Source organism: Serinus canaria, chromosome 1 (assembly GCF_022539315.1).
Source record: "Serinus canaria isolate serCan28SL12 chromosome 1, serCan2020, whole genome shotgun sequence".
Taxonomy (NCBI): domain Eukaryota; kingdom Metazoa; phylum Chordata; class Aves; order Passeriformes; family Fringillidae; genus Serinus; species Serinus canaria.
The window spans coordinates 20,868,597-20,891,713 of NC_066313.1; the positions used below are offsets into that span (position 1 = coordinate 20,868,597).

Consider the following 23,117-nt stretch of genomic DNA (forward strand, 5'->3'; position numbering starts at 1 on the left):
GAGCAGCAGGCGGCCAACACCCATCCTGCCCCCCAGTGCCGGTGCCGGTGCCGCAGCCCCCCGCCCCCTCCCTCCTTGACGCTCCCGCCGCCGGCGCGCCCCCACCGCGCCTCGCCCGCCCCGGGCCCCGCCCGCGGAGCGCTCGGCGGATCCGCATTGGCGGCGGCGCGGGCAGGGCGGAGCCCGCGGTGTATATGAAGGGGCGCTGCGCGGGGATCGCGGCTGCTCCGTGCACTGTGCGCTCAGCTGTGTTTTCCCCGTCGCTCCGTGTTCCCCCGGCCGCCTCTCCCCCTCTGCCCCGTCGGGCCGGCGCCGCCGGGGCGGGCGCACCCATCCGCACCTTCTGGGGCTGCTCCGCCCGGCCGGGTCCTGCCCGCTCTGCCTGCTGAGGGCTGTAGATCTTTGCACGCCGCTCGCCCACCCCGCTGTTCGCCATGGCCCGCGGGAAGGCCAAGGACGGTGATGGCAACTGGAAGAAATTCATCTGGAACTCGGAGAAGAAGGAGCTGCTGGGCCGCACTGGGGGCAGCTGGTGTGAGTGCGGGGCCGGGGGGCGGCGTTGCGGCGGGCGCTGCAGCACGGCCCCGGCGCTCCGCCTCCGCCGGCTGCGGCGGGGCTGCGGCCGGGGCGGGGGGGGGCTAGCGGCAGGGCGTCCCTGCGGGGCGAGGGAGGTAGGGACGGGGTCCCTCTTCCCTTTCCCCTCGGTGTCCGCTGGGACCCCGCGGGGGTCGGCAAGCGCTGCCCCTCGAGTGCGGCTCCAGGTGGGTTCGGGGGTGAGGCGGGGTCGGGCCGACCTTGTCGAGGGCGTCTCGTCCTTGGGTCTCCTTGCTTTCCCGGTGGCTGGCTTGGCCCGGGAGCATCGCCGTCGGGGAACCCTGACCTTCCAGCTCTCATCTGCCTTAGACCTTTCAGAGGCTTTTTCTTTTTTCCGTTTTCTCTGGGTAAATGAAACTAAGCGAGTTTTACTCCGCTGAGAAAGAGCAATTAACTTTTAATATCTCCGCAAGAAGGAAATGTCTCTATGTGCATTCCTCATAAATGCTTGTGCTGTATTCATTCCATTTAGCTTAAAGAGGTTTTTAATTTCCTTATGCAAATAACAGCCTTCCAGTTGCTGCCAACCACAGCTGGTGTTGCCACCCTTGCGATGTTGAATTCAGCTCCTATTGTAATGGATCGACCCGGAGGTGCCACGTCCAGAGCCAGCAGCTCTGGCAGGTGGACTAGAGCAGGCTTCTGCTGTTTCTTTACGTGAGCAGAATGGGGTTGTGGGTGCGCATGGAGAGGTATTTTCTGCTTCTGAGGCACCAGGCAACTGCGCAGCGCTTTAAACGTGGAGGCTGAACCAGGTCCTTCTCCCAGAGTGTCCGTACCTATCTGCCTAGGACTGATTTCCATTTGCTGAGTCTATCTGCAGACTGACAATCAGAGTCTTCTGTTATAAGCCTACCTGTTGCAAGAAGCTTTTTTCTTCAGCCCTGTGGTGCTCAGTTTCTAGACCCACTGTGTATTTTCTGAGACCTTGGAGCAGTTTTTGACCTTTAAGGTGTCTTTGGCGTTTAGAGCATCCTGGCTGGCAACCAGATTAAATAAGCTACCTCCCAGCGTTTGCCTTTTGATGTTACAAAACTCAAAGGCATTATGCTGCAGACAACAGCATTAGTGTTTGGTTTGTTACAACAGCACCTCCTATGACCATGCTCTGGAAAAAATTTCCACACGTCCCTGACGTCACAGCCATTTGCTTTACGCTGCCTGGATACCAAAGAGTGCTTTAACTCCTGGAGCACCATTCTACTGCACCCAGCTCTGCCCGTCAGCCCTGGCTACCTCTGGTGCATGCAAGGAAGACAAGAGGATGGAGTGCCTTTCTGACAGTGTCCCTCAGCCTCTGTTTCTCTGGGTGGCCATCCTGTTTACCTGTCTTTCACAGACTTAGAACAACCAGATGTCAGCTTTCATTGTGATGCTTCTCTAATGATGTAGGGGTTTTTTTGATGGAGCTGGGGAGTGAGGAGGAATATTTCCACCCACTACTTACTCCCCATCTCTGGTACCTCATCACTTCAAGTCCTTCAAATAAACTATATCTGTTTTGTTTGCGATTAGGTGAGGACAGTCTGAGATTAAGCAGGCTTGCTCTCAAGTTGTCTTTGGTCTCTGCTTGTCCCTGCAGCCTGATGAGCAATACAGTTGCTTGGCATGGGCTGGCCTACCCTTGTAGGTGGCCTGGTGGTGTGTACTACAGCATGTTACCCTGCAGATAATCTGTTCAGATAATCCTTGTAAACTGGTAACTGATACCCAGAGCTGGGCTGCATCTCCATTCTTCTCTGTTCTTCCCAGTCCCCCCTCAAGATGATTCTAGACGTTCCTTCTAGACTGAAACTACATTTAGTCTTTCATTCTTACATAATTCACTCTCTTATTGGTATGAGCAGTGCCATAGTGTCTTTGTAGGCACACAGGGCTGGTAAATGTGCAGAATTTTGACACCTTAAGAGTACTTTCCTACATTTGAGATGGAGTCCTAAAATTAATTTGGCCTGAGCTCTTTACCCGTTGTCTTTTTTTTTTTTTTTTTTGAGGTGATGGCCTGAATTACTGGAAGAGATCAGGCTTTACAGTGGCTTGTAAATGTGAATGAAACACTTACTGGCACTACTCCTGGAAATAGCTTTGAGCCCCAGAGCTGTGTGGAATGAGTATCCTTCAAGCACACCTGTGCTTGCTGTGGGGCACTTGGATCACTGACCGTGTCAAGTGCAAGGGCCTGTGGTGGTAGTGCTGGATCAGCCAAGGGATCCTTGAAGGTGTGGAGGAACACTGTTTAGTCTCTATATTTTATAAGCCCAAATCCTGATTCACAGATTTTTAAGTTTTCAGGGGCTCATGTTTCCCCACCACCACCAAACAACTGGAGTGCCTTACATTTCCTGTCTGCATCAGGGCATAATCTCACTGTTAAATAGATGTCCTTGCAACATCTGATTTTCATGTGCTGGGCACCTCCTTGCAAGTGGCAAAGGTTGGAACTCCTGTCCTGAAGCATGACTGCCATGAGGACTTGATTTGATTCCTCTTTGTTTGTTTTCTGTTGCAGTTAAGATCCTCCTCTTCTATGTCATCTTCTACGGTTGCCTGGCAGGTATATTCATCGGGACCATCCAAGTGATGTTGCTCACTGTCAGTGAATTTGAGCCCAAATACCAGGATCGAGTGGCACCTCCAGGTAACTAAATAGGAGGACTGTGTTTGACTTCATGCAAGCTGTTCTGGGAAGGCGGGGTCAGTTACTCACCTCAAGAAGGAGGATGAAATAAGCATGTTGTTGCTGCAACACATATTTGTAGGGGGTGGGTATGTTCTCAGCCTTCTGTGTTAACAGTACTGGGGCTTGAAGAAAATCCTGCTAGAATTAAAGGTTGCATCACAGGAAAAATGTTTCCTCTCTGAGAGGAACTTGAAGCTGCTTTGGTTTTCTCTTCCCCTAAGCTAAAGTGACAGGGTGAGGCTAAAAGGCTTCACTTTTGGGAACAGACTGTATGAGGAAGGTGGGTTCAGTTTTTCTTTCTTCAGAACCACTCTCTTCACATGGGTAAGTGAAGGGGTAAAGATAAAATGTTGGCTCTATCAGTGGAAGTGGTGTGCACAAGGAGCAAGGGGACAGTGCCAGTTCTGGGAGTGCTCATGGAATTGTTTTATCCAACACCAAAGTACCCCTTCTCTAGAAATGCCATGGCACTCAATAGTGGGAATTGCAGCTGGTTGGAGTGGGAGGTGAAGGGAGGGTGGGTGGGTCTGGTAGCTGCTGATGTGTGACCCGTCCTCACAGGCATAGAAATCTCTGCTCAAAATCATGCCTGAGCAGTGTCTGTGGCCAGCTGGCCTTGGGTAGGGCAGAAGGAGTGAGTGGCCCTTGCCGCAGGTTTGCGCTCCGCCTGCCCGGGCTGCACTGCGCTATCTGACTCCAGCAAGCGCAGGGGGAGCTGCACAACTGCTGCTTTCCCACATTGCAAATGACCTTGAGGCTGCCTGGCGCTGGGCATCCTAACGATCTGTCTCCCGTTGCTCTGTGAAACAGTTCAGAAGCTTTTAGTAACAGTGGTATTTAAGTGACAATTGTGATGCTGATGGCTTGTAGCTGCACAAGCTGGCCCTGATGCTGCGCTGTCTTGCAGCCCCACTGCCTGTTGTGCTGTGCTGTGAAGCCCTGCCCTAAACACAGGGAACGACACTGTCACCAAATGGTGTTACAGCTCAGCTAAGTCATCTTTTCCAAATAACTACTTTTCTACCAGCATGCTTTAAACACAGAACAGAGGCTGGAACTGCTGTGTTAGTGAGTTATACTTCTTCATGTACCACCACCATGGCTGGGGCAAATGCTTTCTTAAGCACTGAAAGCAGCTCTTTTAATCTCTGCAGTGGACCCTGACATTTGCAGGAAAGACTGTCACTGATACTGCCCAGAGCCATTGGCTGCATCTGAAAAGCCAACATAGCTAATGCTGGGGTAATTGTTACTTAGTAATATGTTTTTCCCCTTCATGAAATAATTAGCAAAGGCACCCATGGATCTGAGGTCTCACCCAGATAGCCCTGCTGTTCAGCCAGATGTCACATAATTACCTGTTCTAAGTACACCAATTGCTTTCTGTGAAACAGCAGTTTATGATTCCAATTTCAAAGCAACTCTGGTAAAATTTTTGTGAAAGACTTCAGCCTGCAAAGGATTTTTATTAATATCTTAATTGCATACTGCACCAGTTTTTCTGGGGCTTTTTTTTTAACAAAGAAAAGGAATTGAATTTCAAGACATTCTTGTAGTTTGTACTGCAGAAATCAAAATGGAAAAACAATGTCAGGAATCTTTTGTAATAGGCTTTCAGGATGGGTACTGAAATCAAGGGGAACAAAATCCACCTCCTTCAATGTGTGACAGTGGGGAGCCAGTAAACAAGGGGTTTGAACCAAGCTGCCATGGCATATGCATAAAACTTCAAAGAAATAATTATTAAATAGAATAGGATCCTTTGCAGAGCATCAGTTGACAGCACTTCCCACGGATGTGGACAAGCTGGTGTAGGGCATGGCAGAGGCTGGCACTTAGTATCCAGTACATTCCTTGTCCTGTAGCACCACAGCCGTGAAACTGCGAGTCCAAAATCGCCCTTTAATGCAGGCTTTCAGAGACACTGACAGGTAGTGAGTGGCTGCCCTGCTGTTTGGGGGGTCAGCAATCCCTGTATTCTCTGGCTGTGCAGGATTCTCCCCAGTGCTGTAAGCACAGCTGCTGTTTTGTCAAGGAACACACGTGTGGTGAGCACCAAAGTTGAACTTTCTGTGATCTGAAACACCTGCACATGATGAACTATATAAAGTAGGATGTTGTGCAATTCTAATTCCTGGTTCTTGTGGGAAAATTTGTGAGCCAAGTAAGTATACTGGCAGCTTGATAAAGCCCAGGATTTTCTAGGGAGCCAGAAAAGCTGGTTTTATTCTTGTTACAGTGCTCTGTCCTTCTTCGGCAAGTCACTGTTGTGTCAGCCCAGAATGTTTTGAGAAAGGGAAAACTAACTTGCCTTCAGGATTTGAACGAGAAAATGCTGTAGGGGTTGCTATAATATCATTCTTGTTCTGAAATACAACAGATTTCATAACAGCAGCAAAACCTACAGGGTGTTGTATTGAGTTATTGACATGTGTATAACACTGAAAGCCATAAAGTGCTATTTTTGTAGCCAAGTGTCATTAATATGACAATTGGTTTCTGTATTGAACACAACAGGAATGTTATACAGGGCTTCAGGGCAAGCTGAATATTGTACCTTTCCATTACACTATTTTTTCTTTCTTTTGTCTTGTGGTGGGGGAAGGGACAGTGCAGTTCACCTGCCTCCAGCCTTGCGACAGCCCCAGCTCCCAGTTCCACGTGTGCTGCAGGCTCCGACTCAGCTTTGAACACAGGGGACTTAACCCTGCTACTAGTGAAGGATGAGGATATTGCCTCTTAAGAAGCATCCCTAAAAAATAATGCTTCATTCTCCCCCTCCCCACCCCAATACAAATTGGGCTGCGTATCCTGCCATCTTGTGGTGTGCATCCCGTGGAACAGCATTCCATCAGGGGCTGGCTGAGGGGACAGACCTCACTGCAGCCTGAGGCAAAGCTTTGTAAGTGGTGGCTGGAAGGAAGAATCCCTGCTCCAGCCAGGGGGTCTCAGGTGTTCCTGCTTCAGGCGCTGCTGGGCAGTGAGTGCATCATAGAAAGGCTGCTTTGGTGTGTGTTCCCCACTTGGCTTATTTAGCTTGGACAGCAGCAGCAAGGTAGCAGGGAGACTTCAAAGGAGTGTGTGCTGCCTCCTGGGAAGTTGCACCTCTTTGCTTCTCTAATCTCAGCAGCACCTGTTCTTGGGAAAATGTCAGTCTCCAGGATGTTGCAGCCAAGCAGGTTTCGCTGCGTTTGCAGAAAACTCACACCTGCTTTTTGCACTTTGGGGATGAGGTTGACTGGAAGCTTGGAAGGACATTGTTTAATATGGTGGCTTTTAAAGTCTTCCTCATATAGTGAGCTGGGGGAGGGTGTAGTGATCACTCAATTTGTTGTCTGTGTCATCTCAGGAGTGGTTATGCTCATTTGGAACAAAGATTACATGGTACTTGGAAATGAGCATGATGTTCTGGAGCAAGAGTGGTTACTATGGCCTTATACAACTGTTCCTAATAGCAAGCCTGACTTCCTTCCCACTTGTAGTTTCTTCCTCTTTACCCTCAGGATACTTCTCCTGAAATCTTCCTATTGCAGCTCAGAATGATAAAATCTATGTGGAAAACTGGTTTTAAGTGAACTTGAATAAACATGATTCTAATCTGCAGTAGCATTTTGGAAGTGGAAGTGTAGCTGAAAAAAAGAACCCAAATGACTTTGTGGGGTTTTTTGGTATTTGATGTCCTTGTGTAGTCCCAGCCAGCAAAAGGTGGTGTCCATTACCAACTCAAGGCATTGCTCATCATTTATATGGACAATGCCAGCCAAGTGAAGATGAGTCTTATTTCCTAACAAGGCACTCTGAAGTGCCAGTTGTGGCAATTTTCTAATTTGTCAGTATTTTAGCAATGAGTTACTTCATTCTTTTGTGTGGAAAGAACAGCATAACCATGTGACACCATGGTGCATCTCTTGCAATAGCTTGAGATGCAGAGCTGTGTCATACAGATTATAGTCTGAGGATAGGGAGAGGGTTGTTAGGTTCCTGGCTCTGAAAGCACCTGTGGGTTTGTTTCTTTTCCCCTATAGGACTTGCTCATGAATGGATTCCTCATGTGCATGCAGCTCTTAAAAGCTTCATTCATGCCAGCCACACACTTCCTTGGGTGTCTAGCAATACATGCCAGGTAGTACCGCAAGGACTCAACTTTTAAGTGTTTTGTCTTGTCCTGCTTGCTTAAGTTGCCAACTGGGGGTGAGAGAATGTTCCAGAAAGGTTAGTGTTCCTCAGAGGTTACCTTCTGCTGTTGTACAACATGCTTGGTTTTCCACACAAGACTGCTTAAGGTTTCGATGATAGTGCTGCTCTACTAACACCACTGCAGCTTACTATGTCTTAGTATGGCTATGGGATGTACAGAAGGAAATGGTACATCAGGGGTTAGGGCTTTGCATCCAGTCAGTTCAGGCATGTGAGAATAGAGGTTGTGGTAGAAGCCACTAGCAGCTTTTTAATTAGGATAAAAGTATTTTTCATTGCAAGCCTTTAATATTCATAAAGATTGTCTTTCTTGCTCTGTAAGTGGGAAGATTGATCGCCACTTTGCTCCTATCCTAAACAAAGCAACCACTCATGTGCCAAAGCCTGGTCTAGTCTGGTTCATCCATCCACCTAGAAATGCTCCCAATTGGGCAGAAAACAGCCCAGCTCGGGCCAAGGGCTACCTGGCAGGAACAGTGGCTCCTTTGTGCTGGCTGCTGGAACAGCTGCTTGGATGTACTGCCTGGATTCATGGCAGTTCTGTGGAGATGTGCAAGACAGGGATGCTTTGGGATGGCAGTCTGTCCTCCAACCAAATCACTTGTCTGATGAGCAGAGGGTTGGCTTTGGACTTCATCTATCAGTGGCCAGGCTCTCAAAGAGAGAACAGAGATCTTGTACTGGGTGGCTTTTACAAACCACGGGGTTTATTGCTGACCTTCACCTCACCTTTCCCAGGCCTGTGTGGTGCCCTATGTGTTACCTTGGCCAAGACAAGAAACAGAGATTGGGAGGTCCTGAGCAAAACTGACAACTTCACTTGCCTGACTGGAACTTAACAAGCCTGGCCATGTTTTCTTGACTTTTTTTTTCTTTTTTTTTTTTTTTTTTTTTTTTTTGTATTTATACACTTGAATATGTATGTGAATATGTATGTCACCTGTAACTTGAACTCTGGAAAAGGCAGACCCAGGAGAGGACCTAAGGCCTGGCCTGCCTCTGCTGCAATTCCAGACAGCCACTTCAGGTGACAGAGTCTGTTCTTCCCAGCTGAGTGGTAACATAAGAAGGGCTTGGCAGGATGGGTTTGAAGTCCCTTACTAAAATGGAAACTGGCATATTTTTTTCTATATATAACTGTTTGTGAAGCAAGAAAATGAGTAATTGCTTAAAAAAGGGCTGAAAGCCACTGATTTTGGGAGGGTAGGATGTCATTCTGCTAGAGGAATAGAGAAGTGCTTCTAAACTTGTAAACTCAACCTGGTCCATTTGTAGCAGAGGGATTTTTGAGCAGTGAAAAGCTGCTTCAGGAATTAAACTTGAAACACCGGAGCTCCTTGCTGGGCTTCTTGCAATCTTTGGTGACCAGGAGCCGTGTTCAGGGGAACAAAGGTAATCTTTATCTTAAGTTACAAATTCCAAGTTAGTGGGTAGTGGCAGGGGGGGTGGGGGGGAGTGGTGAGTTGGTTTGCAGAGGGACTGAGCGGAAGCACTCAAGTAGCTTTGGAAAAATTGCTGGGAGTCACAAGCTCTTGTGGGCTGGGGCCAGCCGGCTAAGCTGCCTGAGTTTTGCACCAGAGGAACTTCTTGGCAACAGGCCTGTTCTGAAAGCTGTCAAAGCAAATGCTGCTCCCTTGCTCCTTTTCTTCATCTTGCTAAAATGAAGAGGACCAACTGAACTGAAGTCAGGACCTTAATAATTACAGTCACCGCCACAAAAGCAGCATGAACTTGGTTCCCATTACTTGAATAAAGTGTTAGCCATGCATCAATATTTTCAATTAAAATGTTACCTAAACATTGCATAGGAACAATTATTTCCAAGTTCCACAATGAAGAGCAAAGGAGATGGTGCTTTTCATTATCTGTAGGCATTTCTTGTTTATAGGCTCTTCTCCATGTGTCATTATTATAGTCTAAATCTGAGCTGGTTAGAACAGCCCAGAATGTGGAGAGTCTTTTAAACAATTCTTTTGTGTGGTGGCATTTCCTATTCACCTCCTTGGTGATGAGCTGCTGATAGAACTCATCTTCTGAGCTCTCTTACAGTCAGAAATACCCAATTAGGCAGTGCTCAGGCAGATAAATTTACTAAGGGAGAAAATGTCTCCTGCCCTGCATCCCACAGGGGAGACACACAAAGGCCACATGGATTCCAGCTGGCAGAGTATGACCGGACTTGGGAAACCGCTTGTCTTTTGTTGCAGGAGCTCATGAGTGGAGAGCTGTGCTGTATCCTAAACACAGAGTTTGCAGACACTGAAGGCAGCCTGTTAGGGATACTTATGTTCTTGCGTGCTTGGCCTCACATGCTGCTTCCCTTCTGTCCTCAAGGAGGAGGCAGAAGTGCATAGTGGACCTGTGGTTGGCTCTTTTTCTTGAAGGAGGAAGGCTAGACTTTGTAGCCTCACTTCTCCATTTTGTGATTTTTGCCTTTTTACCTGACACAAACACTGTGATAAATATTTTAAGACTGTTTCTGGAAAGAGGAGAACCTCTCTTCCAAGTGAGCTTAAGCTGTTTTGTCAAAGTTCTTACATCTGAAAAATAGAGATTATTATTAGGAGTTATGTTCTTGGCATCGCCTGGAAGCTGTGCAGCTCTGAGATGTACTTCATGTTTTCTCCCTGATTTTGCTTTTCTTAGGACTGACTCAAGTCCCCCAGGTTCAAAAGACAGAAATTGCCTTCACTGCCTCTGATCCCAGAAGTTATGAACCCTATGTGAGGAACCTGGCTAATTTCTTAAGGGACTACAGTGATGAGCAACAAACTGAAAACATCGTGTTTCAGGACTGTGGAGGTAAGTCTTGATTGTTTCCTTCAGCTGAGGACTGAATGATGCCTCTGTCAGGTCTACCAGAAGCTGAGGTTGAGCAGTGGTGGGTCTTGGTCTTCAGCTGTTCCAGCAGCATGTGTGTTAACTGGCTGCTCATTAATTTTATTTGGGCAGACCACACTGGGCCATACTTAGCAGCTTATTGGAGGGTTGGGAACCCGCGCATTTCACTCTTCAGCTGACTCTGAAGATGGCACTGACCTTATTCTCTCTGAAAGCCACAGGGGTTTTACTGATGACTTTGCCAAAGCTAGTGTTGGTCCTCTTTGTGCCATGCAGTCAAACATCTGGGAGGTGTTTACTCTTAATAGGTTATTTGTAATCATGTGAATGAGACTCTCATCTCATAATACATCTGTATCAAATCTGAGGGGAACCCACTTGTAAAAGCTGCCCAGAAGAAAATTAGTCTCTGAGCCAGATGACTCTGGAAGAAATCTGTTATAAAACAAAGGTCCATAAAACTTGCTGGTCTGGGAGCAGTCCTGTGTTGGGGGATGGCTGGGTATAAGTCTGCAGAGTGCCTTAACTGCCCTGGTAAGGCAAATCCCACCTGCCCAGGGAAGTGTAAGTGACATGCACAAGATCTCAATGCATCTGGTTGTGTTTTCCTTCCCCTGCCGTGACAGACACACCTACTGAATACAAAGAGAGAGGACCATATAATGATGCCCAGGGCCAGAAGAAGGTCTGCAAATTCAAACGTGAATGGCTGGAAAACTGTTCTGGGTTAAATGATCCCACCTATGGCTACAAGGATGGCAAACCATGCATCCTTGTCAAGCTCAACAGAATTATTGGCTTCAAACCTCAGGCAAGTATCTTTCTTCCCTTTCTAGTGGAAGATACTGATCTGAAGGAAGAGTTGGCTGCAGATTTGCTGTGCCTGCTTTTTGGTTTCTGGAAAGAGATCAGTATTAAACCCCTTCTGCAGAGGATAAACTGTGAGACAATTTGAGTAATTTGCTTTAAAAATGCTGTTAATTGAAAAGCAGTGGAAGTTGTGCACTGCAAGTTGGTAACAAGTAGCACTGAACGTCACAGTGCAACCTCCTGGTTATTTATCTGGTAACTTCTGAGCCTGCTATTGGAGTTGTTATAAAAGAGCATTTTCTTCAAATTATAAATTCCATTTTTAAATTCCTGTATGCTTCCATGGCACCATCCTAGACCAACCCTGTCTGTTGTAACATCAGTACATTTTGTCATGCCCTGATGCACTCCATTCTTTTCCTCAGGCAGTGCAGTCTTGTCTGCCTTGCCATAACTGCTTAATTAATTTATGAAATGCTAATATTAAATGCCAGAGTGAAACACAGGCTCGGAAGAGTAAACTACATTTGAAAGTCATAGGCACAGCTGCAAAAAAGGTGAGGAGGTCTTTAGTTAATTTAACGTAGTTTTCCAGAGGCTTTAGGATATCTCTGCTAATTGGTTGCTCTGCCCTTCACCCAAAGGGAAGTCTGCAGTAATGCCAAAGGGTGTTAATCTGGGTATTCATGGCTTTTCCTTCTGTTTGTTTCTCTAGTGCATTAAAATGCTAAAAATTTCTTTTAAGAATTCAGTGGCAAAATGCATGCTGTTGAATAAGGTGGTGCACAAAACCTGCCACTCCATCTTCTGGATGGAGAAAAATGCAAATGGCATTCTAAGCCACCTTCACGTCCATCTGTCAAGGCACTTGAGGATGGGAATTGGTGCTGTCTAACAAGTCCTGAAAAATGTTTTCCTTCAAAGAGAGTTTGTCTTGTGCTACAAAAATGAACAAACTTTTGGTTTATTTGATGCGTGGTGGAAACATTTTAGCAGAATGTACTGTGGTTGGCTGTAGGGTGACATGAGATGTGCATGTTTGATGACTGGGAAAGAGAATGGTTTGGTGTGTTCCTCTATTTTTTTGCTATGGAGCTCTGTAGACCTCCAGAGTGCGTTAGACAGCAGGGTCTGGTTGTGGAACAACTTTGCAGATTTCATTTAGAAACCAGGTATCCAAGGCAGTATTTATTTTGTGGTTCCACACTCCAGCAGAGACCCCGTAGTTCTTGCACTGGGAAAAATGTTTGTAAAGCAGATCTGAAACTGCAGTGTTGTCAAACAATACTGCTGCACTTTAAAAGACCAAAGACCAGCTGGGTTAGTGGTTGGACTATGAAAGTTGGAACTCACACTTTTCTCTGATATACCCAGAGCTGTTGTCCTTCCTTGTTGGTGGTGTTGAAGTTCAGCAGTGTCAGAGTGAGACTGCCACACTTCGTTCTTTCCTGTGCATTTCCAGTCCTGATTGCACACACCTGGCAGGCAGGTGGCAAATCCTGCACCAGTGTGTCCTGCCACTGCCTGAGCTTGCAAAAATGAACCCCACTAGCCATAGACACTCTTCCATGAAACACTTTCCCCAGGGACACCACGGAACTAAACCCAGCCTCACCTGCTTGTATCCACAGCAGGTGAAGCTGTAAGAACAGCCAGTAGTTCTGCTTGGGTCAAGTTCCCCTGCTTCCAGTTGTGTTACACTACTTGTCAGTCCCAAGAACCACTGACAGCTGTTGCCTCTGAACTGTGCTTAGAAGGGATTCCAGTTAATGGTGTGTGTTCAGTACTGTTGATCTTTGTTGATGCAAAGGTGCTCCAGTCTGCAGAGGAGTGTCCAGTGTGTAACATCCCCTTGTTCTGGATTTCTTCTAGGCTCCAGTCAACGAAAGCCTACCTCCTGAGATTATGGCAAAATACAACCCAAATCTCATCCCTGTCCACTGTGTTGCCAAGGTAAGTTGGAAATGCGACAGAGCAGAGTTGGGAAGCTGCAGGGGATGACTAAGCCTTTGTCCAAGTGTAGTAGCTATCCCCTTGCCTGCCTTTCCATAGACAAATGCAGTGGTTCTTACTTGGGATAACAAAAGTTTCTCAAAGCCCTGATGATGGATGAGTTAGTGCTACCTTCACAGAGTGGGGTAAAATCAGGGCCAGGTAATTAAAGGTATTTTCAAAAGTAGCCATTTGTCTTTCAAGTGCTGTGCTGGAGCCAAAACAAAGGCTTCCATGGAAGGTATGGTACTTGACATGTGCAAAGCAGCTGAGAAACAGTAAAGTTTCTGTAGCTAAAGCCTGTGCAATTGTACCACAGGATGCTCTGGTGGTTTCTAACTGTAAGTGGCTGAGGCTTTAAATTGGGCTAAGCCCTTTTACTGGCTGATGTGTGCTGACATGTCCTGTAAACCACTGGCAGCTCTTGTGCTGTCACGGTGGGGACCAGCGCTGACCAAATAGGAGGTCACGGTCTTGCTGAAAATCAGCTGCTGATACAGCCGAGGGCTACCAAAGTTTGGGTGGTTGTCATTGCTTGTGCCTCTTCCTCCCCCCTTGCAGCGAGAGGAAGATGCAGACAAAATTGGCACGGTGGAGTACTATGGGATGGGCGGCTACCCTGGCTTCGGGCTGCAGTACTACCCCTACTATGGGAAGCTGTTGCAGCCACGGTACCTGCAGCCGCTGGTGGCTGTGCAGTTCACCAACCTGACCTACGACATGGAGGTGCGCGTGGAGTGCAGGGCCTATGGGCAGAACATCGTCTACAGCGACAAGGACCGCTTCCAGGGACGCTTTGATATTAAATTTGACATTAAAAGCAGCTGATCGTAAGCACAACTCTCTTCCTCCCCCCTCCTCCTTCTCCTAGCCATTTAAAAAGGTTAAAAAAAAAAAAAAGAACAAAAAAGAAAATCTACTAGTCTTGAACAAACTGTCATACGTATGGGACCTACACGTAATCTATATGCTTTACACTAGCTTTCTGCATTTACTAGGTTAGAATGTAAACAAAGTGTAGCAATAGCGACAAATATTTATTCTACTGTAAATGACAAAAGAAAACAAAATTGAGCCTTGGGACATGCCCATTTTTACTGTAAATTATGATTCCATAACAGACTTGTAGTAAGCCGTGTTTCTGGCCCCTAAGTATTGCTGCCTTGTGTATTTTATTTAGTGTACAGTACTATAGGTGCATACTCTGGTCATTTTTCAAGCCATGTATTGTATCTGTTTTCTACTTCTTGTGAGCAAAGACTTCTGCTGTCCAAGGTGTAAATACTCAATGGGACTAGAACTGGCATGAAACTTCTCATTATTTTGTTCCTTTTCAAAGAAAGGCCCACCTGTGAGACGATATTTAACAGCACTCCATAAGGCTTCTGGCTTTTCTGTGGTGTTAGGGTATTTTATGTGGAGGGGTGGCAGGGAAACTAACTTAAGTGAAGTCTAAGAGAATAGGTAGGTGATTGTGTACTGTGCTTTGTAGCAAATGCTGTCTCTCTCTCCACCTCTTCCCTTATCCTCCAGTATGCTGTGTGAGAGACTGGGTCAGGCTATCACTCTCCTCAGTGATAGGCATAACTCTGCTTTGTATATTTTCTTTTCTTTTCTTTTTTTCCTGCTGAAGGCATCGCACACTGTGGTGCTAATGTCTTTATTGAATGTTTTAGCCATTTTCATGGTGGAAGAATTTTATATTTATGCAGTTGTACTATTTTATTTTTTCTGCAAGAAAGTGTAATGTATGAAATAAACCAAAGTCACATGTTTGAAAATAAATCTTTATTTTAAACTTTATAAAAGCAATGCAGTACCCCATAGAATGGTGTTAAATGTTGTCTAAAGTGCAAAACTCTATGTTCTAACATGTAATAATAACCAGGAGTACAGTGCTCTTGTTGATCTTGTATTTCAGTCAGGTTGAAACATTGGACAAATAAATGAATGAACACACAGTTCTGTGTGCATGTCTGTTGCAGTGGGTGAGGATGGAGCCTGTTAGTTGTCCAGAATCTTGAAGAAGTACTGCACCTATTTCAAAGAGAAAATGCATCTTTATCATTCCCAGACAGGCTCAGCACAAGGGAGTTGAAATGGTTGAAACATTTGAAACGTTGAGCTGTTACACATCAGTGTTGGGGTCTGTTCATCAGTGTAACGTCCCTGTCCCTACCCCGGATGAGAGGCTCCTGTGGAACACCTGCCTGTGCCTGCCAGGCTCCCAAAAAGTCTCTTCCCAATTACTGCATATGCTCCACCTCTGGAGGCACAGGCTCTCTGCTCCAGACAAAACTGTCCATCCTCAGTGCAGGTTAAAGCTTCCAGCAGCCAGAAGGGAGGCTGCATACTGAAGCCACAAGAGTTTCAGGGCAGCCACTTGCTTTGTGTTACTGCTGGGCCAGTGGCTATGGCTGAGGACAAGCTCTGCCTGCTGGGGCTGCTTGGAGATGACAAAATGTGGCAGCTGGCTTTGTGCAGGAGTCAGGCTCACTTTGTGCTGCATGATGCAGATTACCAGGGAGAATGTTGCCATGTAAAGTGACAAAACAGGACTATCCTAGAACAAGTGGCTTGATAAGGACTTTCTAAGTGGAACACACAATCCTGGAGAAGCAAGATGATGAACTCTTTGTCATCTGCTAGAAGGAAAAGTGTGGTTACGGTATGCTGTGGTGGTTAGTGCACCCATTTAGCTGTTCTGTGTTGTTCTCAAGAAACAGGTGCCAGCAGAAATGGCACCTTCAACTCTTTTCTTTTGCTGCTGTATGTTTAGAGCAAGGATTTAAAAAGCTGTGATGAGAGCCCTAAAATACTCCCTAATGGAAACTCCATCTACAAAAAGAACTGCAGGAAAGCTGAGCCATTTTGGCTCCCAGCAATTGATGGGTTCCTGCTGCCACCATTTTGGGTGGGGATGGTGTTGCATGGCTCAAGGGTTGGTAGGATCAACTGCCCCTACAATTCAGTTCCTAGGTGAACACTGTGACAATTAAGAAAATCAACAAAAAAAAGCCCCAAGCCAACCAACAAACAAACAAAAAAATTCCCAATTTTATTTGTATAAGACCCAACTCATGGTTAGGTATTTTACTGCCTTTTAATTCTCAATATATAGAGTGCAAAGTATAAGCATGGAGAGTTAATAAATTATAAAGAGTCTGGCTTATTCCCAGGGTTGGGACAACTGTTGTGGAAAATTTAAAGGTGCTTGTGTTTGCTTCAGTGAGCAAATGTCCAAAAGGGCTCGTGCAACGTACTCTTAGGAATTGCATATGAAATTAGGCAAAACCAAACCTTTATCCAACATACCCACCCCAATCACTTTTGTGTCCCACATCAGTGAAAACAGAATGGCTGCTCAGATCACTGATTAACCAGGCAGGAAGGGCAGTAGCGATACTAGCTACATGCCCTGCAGCCATCCACTGAAAAGTCCCACCTGCTCCCAGGCTTTAGGACAACTCTGCTACTAAAGGACCACACCCCCCCACGCCCCAAAAAGGCAGTAAGTGCACCTGGTCAGACACATCCCCTTCCCCCATTAGAAATGCTACTGCAGTTTGTCAGACCTACTAGTGATACAGCACTAGAAGACTCTAGGATGGTCAAAAAAATTCCCAAACAACCCAAGTCCAAGGAAACCTCACCCCACCACAAGCAGATGTAGACTCTTAGCTGGGCACCCTGCTTGCCCAGTAGCACCAGTGCTTTAGATACACAACAGCCTTGACATCAAAATGACCTTTCACAGGTGGCACTGACACAGCCTTATCTGGGCTGGGGCTGGTCAACAGCCCTGGGGGCAGAGGGACTGCAGGCAGGGCAAGGGCCTCAAGGTGTGACATCTCACCAATCCCAATTAAACCATGCCTTCAAGGTGCTCTATCCACTCTCCTCACGAAGGCATCGCTTTCCTTACTGCCTAATAGGACATTACATTATAAATTGCCAGTCTGAACATGCTGGTCTTTCTGCCAGATTTACTCAGCATAGTTAAATATAATTGTAGCCATTATAGTGAATTTTATCTCCCTTCTTGTTATACGGGGCATCTGCATTTAATAAGAGAGACATACAAAAGCACTAGTAAAATAAAAAGCAGAGAGAGAGAGAGAGATGTACCTATATTTAATAACACAAGCCTTTAAGGCTGTGTCTGCACAAACACTTGCATTAGCACATACTAGCTATTGATTTTACAGCTCTGCACACTGGCACTTCTGGACTTCCGTTCCCAGGTTGGCCAAGGGCAGGTGTCCAGCACGGGCCAGGCACAGCCCTCGGCATGGGTAGGGAGCTGTGCCAAGAGCAAAGAAAAATGCGAAGTGCAGTGGAATCTGCTTCTTCCTAGGTACTAACATCGTGTCCATCCTCAGCCTGGGGTGCTGATTCAACTGCTGCCACCACAGGCCTGTTTCTCTGCCATGGAGCAGGTTTAATAGAGCTGAGTCAACGCCCCCCCAACCTGGGCTGCCTTAGCTGGAGCTGCATGGCTACCCCTAGGATTTAAGTACTGATCCACCTCTGCAGCACACACTGACACAGGTGAATGCTGGCCTTGCCCAATGCCTGCTCACTTGACACTAGTAACAAAAGGATTTGTGCTATTTTAGTCTCCTAAGACCCCTTGATTTTGTGCAACCAATTTTTCCAGGCTGGACTGCACATCCTCAGTTTACTTAAAACCTGTGCAAAACCTCTTCCTCCTTAATTAGCTATTAGTGGATTGTTCAAGAGCCAGACTGTATTGGCAAGGCTCAGACATCAGAACAAGCAACACTACATTTCACTATGCAAAACCAGGCGCCTGTATGTTCTCTTTAAGTATAATTATCTTTATGTGGGTCAGCTGCCGCCCAGCTCCCAGTAAAACCAGTTAAGAGCTGGCAGATCTGCAGTATGCAAATAGGATCCTTCTAAGAACCTCACCCTTGGGAGCATGGCAGTGCTGGATAAGAACCACCAGAACTTAGTCACCCGTCCCATGACCACAGGTATGCTGTTATGAGAAGAATCAAGACTTCAGAAGAACCAAGATTTCAGCACTACCAAGAGATTTGGGGTGACCCCATCTTATGAGGCCCCAGCTGAAGACACCTTGAAGCACCAAGTCTTTTTCCAAGGGGATCCAAGGGGACTTGGTGATAACTTGCATTAAGCATCCAGATGGGGGTTAGATACTCCAAAATATCCTGTATTTTAGGAAATACAGTTCCTGTCTTTCCCAAGGTCTGAGTCCAAACCACAGAAAGGCGAGCTGTGCCAGTACAAAACATCTGAACAAGTCTCACATTTGAGCAAGGGCAAGGTCAGCCTCTCTGAGCCAAGCACACCTCTGATCTCTACAGGATCCAAGGGTGACAGAGCACAGATCCACACCAGGAGCTGATCTGAAACCAACCAACACATTTCATAGATGCCACCCAAACACCTTTCCAATGATGCTAATATTCAGGTGTGCTCACTATTTCCCAGGGGTGAGACAGGATCTAATTTAACACTCCCCTTGCAGACCCCAGGAACCATCTATCTGCTTTGCAGCATGCAGCTATGCCCTCTCTAGCTTCTGTTCAGGGACAAATAGCAATAATGCTCAGGAAGTAACAATGGGTGAATAACCATAACCTTCTGGCTCTGACCCCACAAACTGCTTCACTGAGGAGGAGCTGAGAGCTGCTTAAGTTCCATGAAGTTTTGCTTCAGTCACACTCACTCCCAGCAAAACTCATGTTAATGAAGTTGGCTGCTCTCTCTAAGCACTTCCACACGTTACCACAAGGTTTCAGGAGCTAATACAGCATGCAATAACAAAATCCAGTCGAATGCCCTGGCTGACCACAAGCAAGTATCATCTGAACAATGTGTGCCCTAGGAGCACAGAAAGTCCAGGCAAAATTATAAAGGGGGAAGCAAATCAAGTGAGACAGCCAGTTTTCCAAGGGAGAGCAAAAGATCTTGGTATCAACACAGGGCCCTGCACAGGCACAAAGTGTGCTGAAGATTCCAAGTGTAAGAATTACAGACACTTACAATTTAACTCTCTTTCTGTCCAGAAAACAATGCAAACAGCAGTGCTGACGAGAGGTGCCTGCTGAGCAGCTTTGGAGTCAGAGCTTTTGTCTACAGGCCAGACCCAGGCACACCTTGGGCTGTAGCAGGACTCCACACAGGTAGAATTGCAGCCTCAAAGAAATCCCCTCACTATTGAGACAAACTTCAACTCTCATTCCCCATGTTCCTCTGGGCTGGCAGTTTTTATTCTCCTTCATAGCAGAAGCCAGGGGACTGACAGGGTGACACACTATCAAGAAAAGGGCTGAGTTCAAAGATTCACTACTCATCCATCACCAGAAAGGTGACAGTAATTTTCAGTCCTTCTTCATCTCTGCAGAACCAAAACTGGCAGCTGGGAGATGGAAGCCGTTTCCATCCCTGTATTTAGAGCCTGTCAGGAATCTTGGTGCCTTCCACACAGCTAGACAGACACTCACCAGCACCCTCTCCCCAAAACCACCACAACACTCTATCTCCTTGGTCAGTGTAGGCACATGATCCAGAGTCTTTGCTGACCCAAAGTTTCAGCATCAGGACACTTTCCCCAGACATTAAGGTCTGATAAATTTTTACACGTTAGCTTAGTTTGAGACCACAAGTAGGAAACAAAAAGCTTTTTTTGCCCATTAACATCGGTTTGTACATCTGCACGAACTCACCAATGCTGTTATCAAGCACACTTGCTAACACCTGACACCTATTCCACACTTCAGCTGCAGTTTACTCAGCTGATTCACGACTAAATCATTAGATAAACACATGGAAACCCCCATGGATTCATACCATCCTTTCAGCCACAAGCACTCCAGAAAGAAGACTGGTTGTCAAAGAAGACAGTCTACTTACTTACTTTTGTATGTGTTCTGAAAATAGACTTATTTTCCCGCACAATTCTGAAGAGGATTTAGTTTGTTCATTAAAAAAAAAAAAAAAAACGGGCAGGTTTATCAGTCCTGCCTCTCTCTCAGGCATCACACAATGTAAGAAATAAAGCCAGTTGGGCTGCCCAAGACAGAACAATTTGCACACACGCACTTCAACTATCCTCAACAATTTTTTAAGTAGAGCTGGGATAAAAACCCCTATGCACCAAAAACCCAACCTTGCAATGGAAGGTTTTATTACATAAACACTACAGTGTTTATTACATAAACACTACACTATGTCATGTGCTGTTAACACTGTCACCTCAAAAATTGTGTATGGTTATGTTCAACTCTGAAAATACAGTGGAAAGGAAGGGCAAGGGAAGCTGTTTGGAAATTGTACCAATAAAATAAAAGATTAGAAAAATGTGAATTCCAAACAGGATGGAAATGAGAGGACAAGACAGTAGTTCATTATACCACAATCACAAATACCAAGAAAGTGAGTTTTATGCTATTTACTCAAAGAAAAATAAGTGAACTCTGAAACTACTTTAAAACAACAAGATGTTGTTTCTATGTCATGTGTAACTACTGTGCTGACTCAGATCACTGACTTCTGAAGCATAGTTACTTGCAGATTTAACAAGAAGGTAAAAGTTCACTGAATCTCCTCAGTCCCCACCATAAGCCAACTGCTGTGTAGCTGGAGCTGAGCATATTAGTTCAGAACTCTCCCACCTGGAGTTCTACTTCTTATCTAGTAACATCTTTGGCCACTATCAGAACACATCAATGGCTTGGTAGAACCAATGAAATAAAGTGTAAGATCCCATCTCCCATCAGATATGACAAACTCCAACATGACAGCAAGTACTGCTCTCCTGAGGATCCCAGGCAGCTCACCGAGTGATCAAGATCACTGCCTCTGCACTTCACACTTATCTTGCTGCCTGCCTCACAGTCAGGAGTTGCTGTGGAGGTCTTGCAGAGTGCCCTTGAAGCAGCCAGCTAAGGTGAGACAAGACACCATAAGTGCACCACAGGTGTCAGTGCAAGTTGCAAACACATCCCAGGCACTGGATAAAAACAATGGAAAAGGGCCCTGCTGCTCGTAGATATCTGCAATATCTAAGTAAAGCTAGGTTTGCATGTGTTTGTACAAGCCACAGGCATTGCCAATGCTGAGCAGTTTCTCTAGCCTGTTCACAAAGCACCGACAGTCACGGTCCTCAGGAGCTACCAGGTTATGGCCAAGACAGGAGGAAGTGATCACACAGAGACAAGAACATGTTTTCCAACCACATCATAGATTCAAGTGAGGATGGAAGCAGCAAAGAAGCAAAATAAGTAGAAGGCACCCATCATTTAAAGTCAATCCTGAGCAACCGTGATGTCCAGCAGATTATTACTTGTGCAGGAGACCCAATAGAGTACACATGGCAAGAGTGTTATGAAGATGAGACAGTAACAAAATAACCTGAAAGAAAGTTCCAACTGAAGGCACCACCAACAGGGGCCTTGCATGCATCACCACAAGCTCCTACCCTCTACTCTGATTGTGGCTCAGTGTGCTGACAGGAAACATGCCCTCCCACCAAACTAATGGCATAAATTCCACAAAGCATAGTGCTCAAAGTACCTTCTGAGAGATGTCGCTGAATCTAGAAAGCTCCATTTCCCTGTGGAATGGGTCAGTATTAAAAGGCCAAGAGTTTGTTTCGAGTCTCATCAGCTTTCAGTGACTTCTACACTGCCACTGAGTGCTGAACCATGTACTGCCATAGCAGGACACCTCAGAGGTCTAGTTACTATTCAATGGCTGGACTAAGGCAGCTACCTAAGGAAGCCCACAGTTCCAGTTTGCGGCTGGATAGTCTTGGCACACTGTGTCTCCCCATCAGAGCAGCAGTAACTGGCACCAATTTAGAAGGAAACTTGCCCACTTAGCAATTCTGAATACTTCAGAAAGAATTAACTTGTCTGGTATTATGCCTCTTGCTCAGAGACTTGCTGACATATGTCAGTGTATCTCAGGACTAGTTGTGGATGCATCATTCCTGCCTATGTGCCAATGCACTTAGGGGTTAAAGACAAAGAGGAAGAATGCAGCTCTTACTGAAACCAGCAGATGCTGGGTGACTTCAAGGAGCCCTAGACTACAGCCAACATCCTTTCAGGTGACCACTGCCATCCTGTTTTGTGTTTGCACAGCTGCTAGCACAGGATCAATGCAGTGTCTAAGCCCAGTGCTATGACAGCACAAAACCAGTAGTGGCATGAGACTATGCTTTGACTCATTAGCTATTATTAATTATCAAAGAAGACGTAGTTTCTAGAGCTTTGCAAAGTCCAGTGTCAATATATGCCATAGTATTAGTATCTATGACAGACAGGAAACCTTATTCACAGTTTTCTATCCATATTAACATGTTTGGCTTTGAGTTTTTCCTCCCATGTTCCCCATATAGTTCAACACATGTATAAAAATAGCAGACAAATTCTCCTAATTACTGTTGGTTGATGGTAGTCAGTGAAGGAAGCTGCAGTGTGACAGGAAGGGCTAAACCCTACACAGGAAGCACCAGCAGAGATAATAATTTGTCTATTTGACCTCTGAGAGAGAGGTGGGAGGTACAACTGGATGAGGTCAATATCAGGAAACCAAATAAAAATTTATGGGCATCTCAGAGCATGTTTGTTATAGAACAACAGTTTCTCTTACCCCCCAGATAAGCTGCAGGGCCCTTTGCTCCAGAAATGAAGGATATTCTGAGCTTCTACGTGGCTGTACAACTACAGCATACCCTTACTGCTCTTGCTGTATAAGCTGTTCCCCTGGGCTTTTTTGTCTTCATTGCTGTAGTTTGCCTATGGTACAGCTGAGTTGCAGCCCAACTGTTGCTCTGCTTCACCTCTAGGAAAAGGAGAAATGGAAAAAGGACCTTGGCTTTTTGGTTAAAAAATGAGAACATGCTGAGGGAAAGAAAGAAGGCAGCAGCCTCAAAGACACAAACTGGGCCTCAGATGAGTTATCAAGCAGTGTCACACCTTCCCTCCACCTTGACCTCCCCTCC

General features: G+C 46.0%; 2 protein-coding genes across 3 annotated transcripts in view; one reads left to right on the forward strand and one right to left on the reverse strand.

Moving 5' to 3' along the window:
* Positions 1-213: 213 nt before the first annotated feature.
* Positions 214-15,075, forward strand: ATP1B1 (ATPase Na+/K+ transporting subunit beta 1). Of its 2 annotated transcripts, none has more exons than XM_030235147.2 (6): positions 214-534; positions 3,104-3,232; positions 10,118-10,273; positions 10,939-11,123; positions 12,995-13,075; positions 13,676-15,075. In XM_030235147.2, exons 1-6 carry the CDS (start codon positions 435-437, stop codon positions 13,940-13,942), a joined length of 918 nt encoding a protein of 305 aa, XP_030091007.2. In that variant the 5' UTR covers positions 214-434; the 3' UTR covers positions 13,943-15,075. The 2 variants fall into 2 exon arrangements, with proteins under 2 accessions (XP_030091007.2, XP_030091008.2); XM_030235148.2 differs by lacking the exon at positions 214-534 and adding an exon at positions 774-2,813.
* The window catches only part of NME7 (NME/NM23 family member 7), a 90,937-nt gene continuing 82,705 nt past the window's right edge, over positions 14,886-23,117 (reverse strand). Inside the window, exon 12 of the mRNA XM_030235146.2 lies at positions 14,886-15,151. Within this exon, the coding sequence (XP_030091006.1) occupies positions 15,119-15,151 (33 nt within the window). The 3' untranslated portion in view covers positions 14,886-15,118. The remainder of the gene's footprint in view (positions 15,152-23,117) is intronic.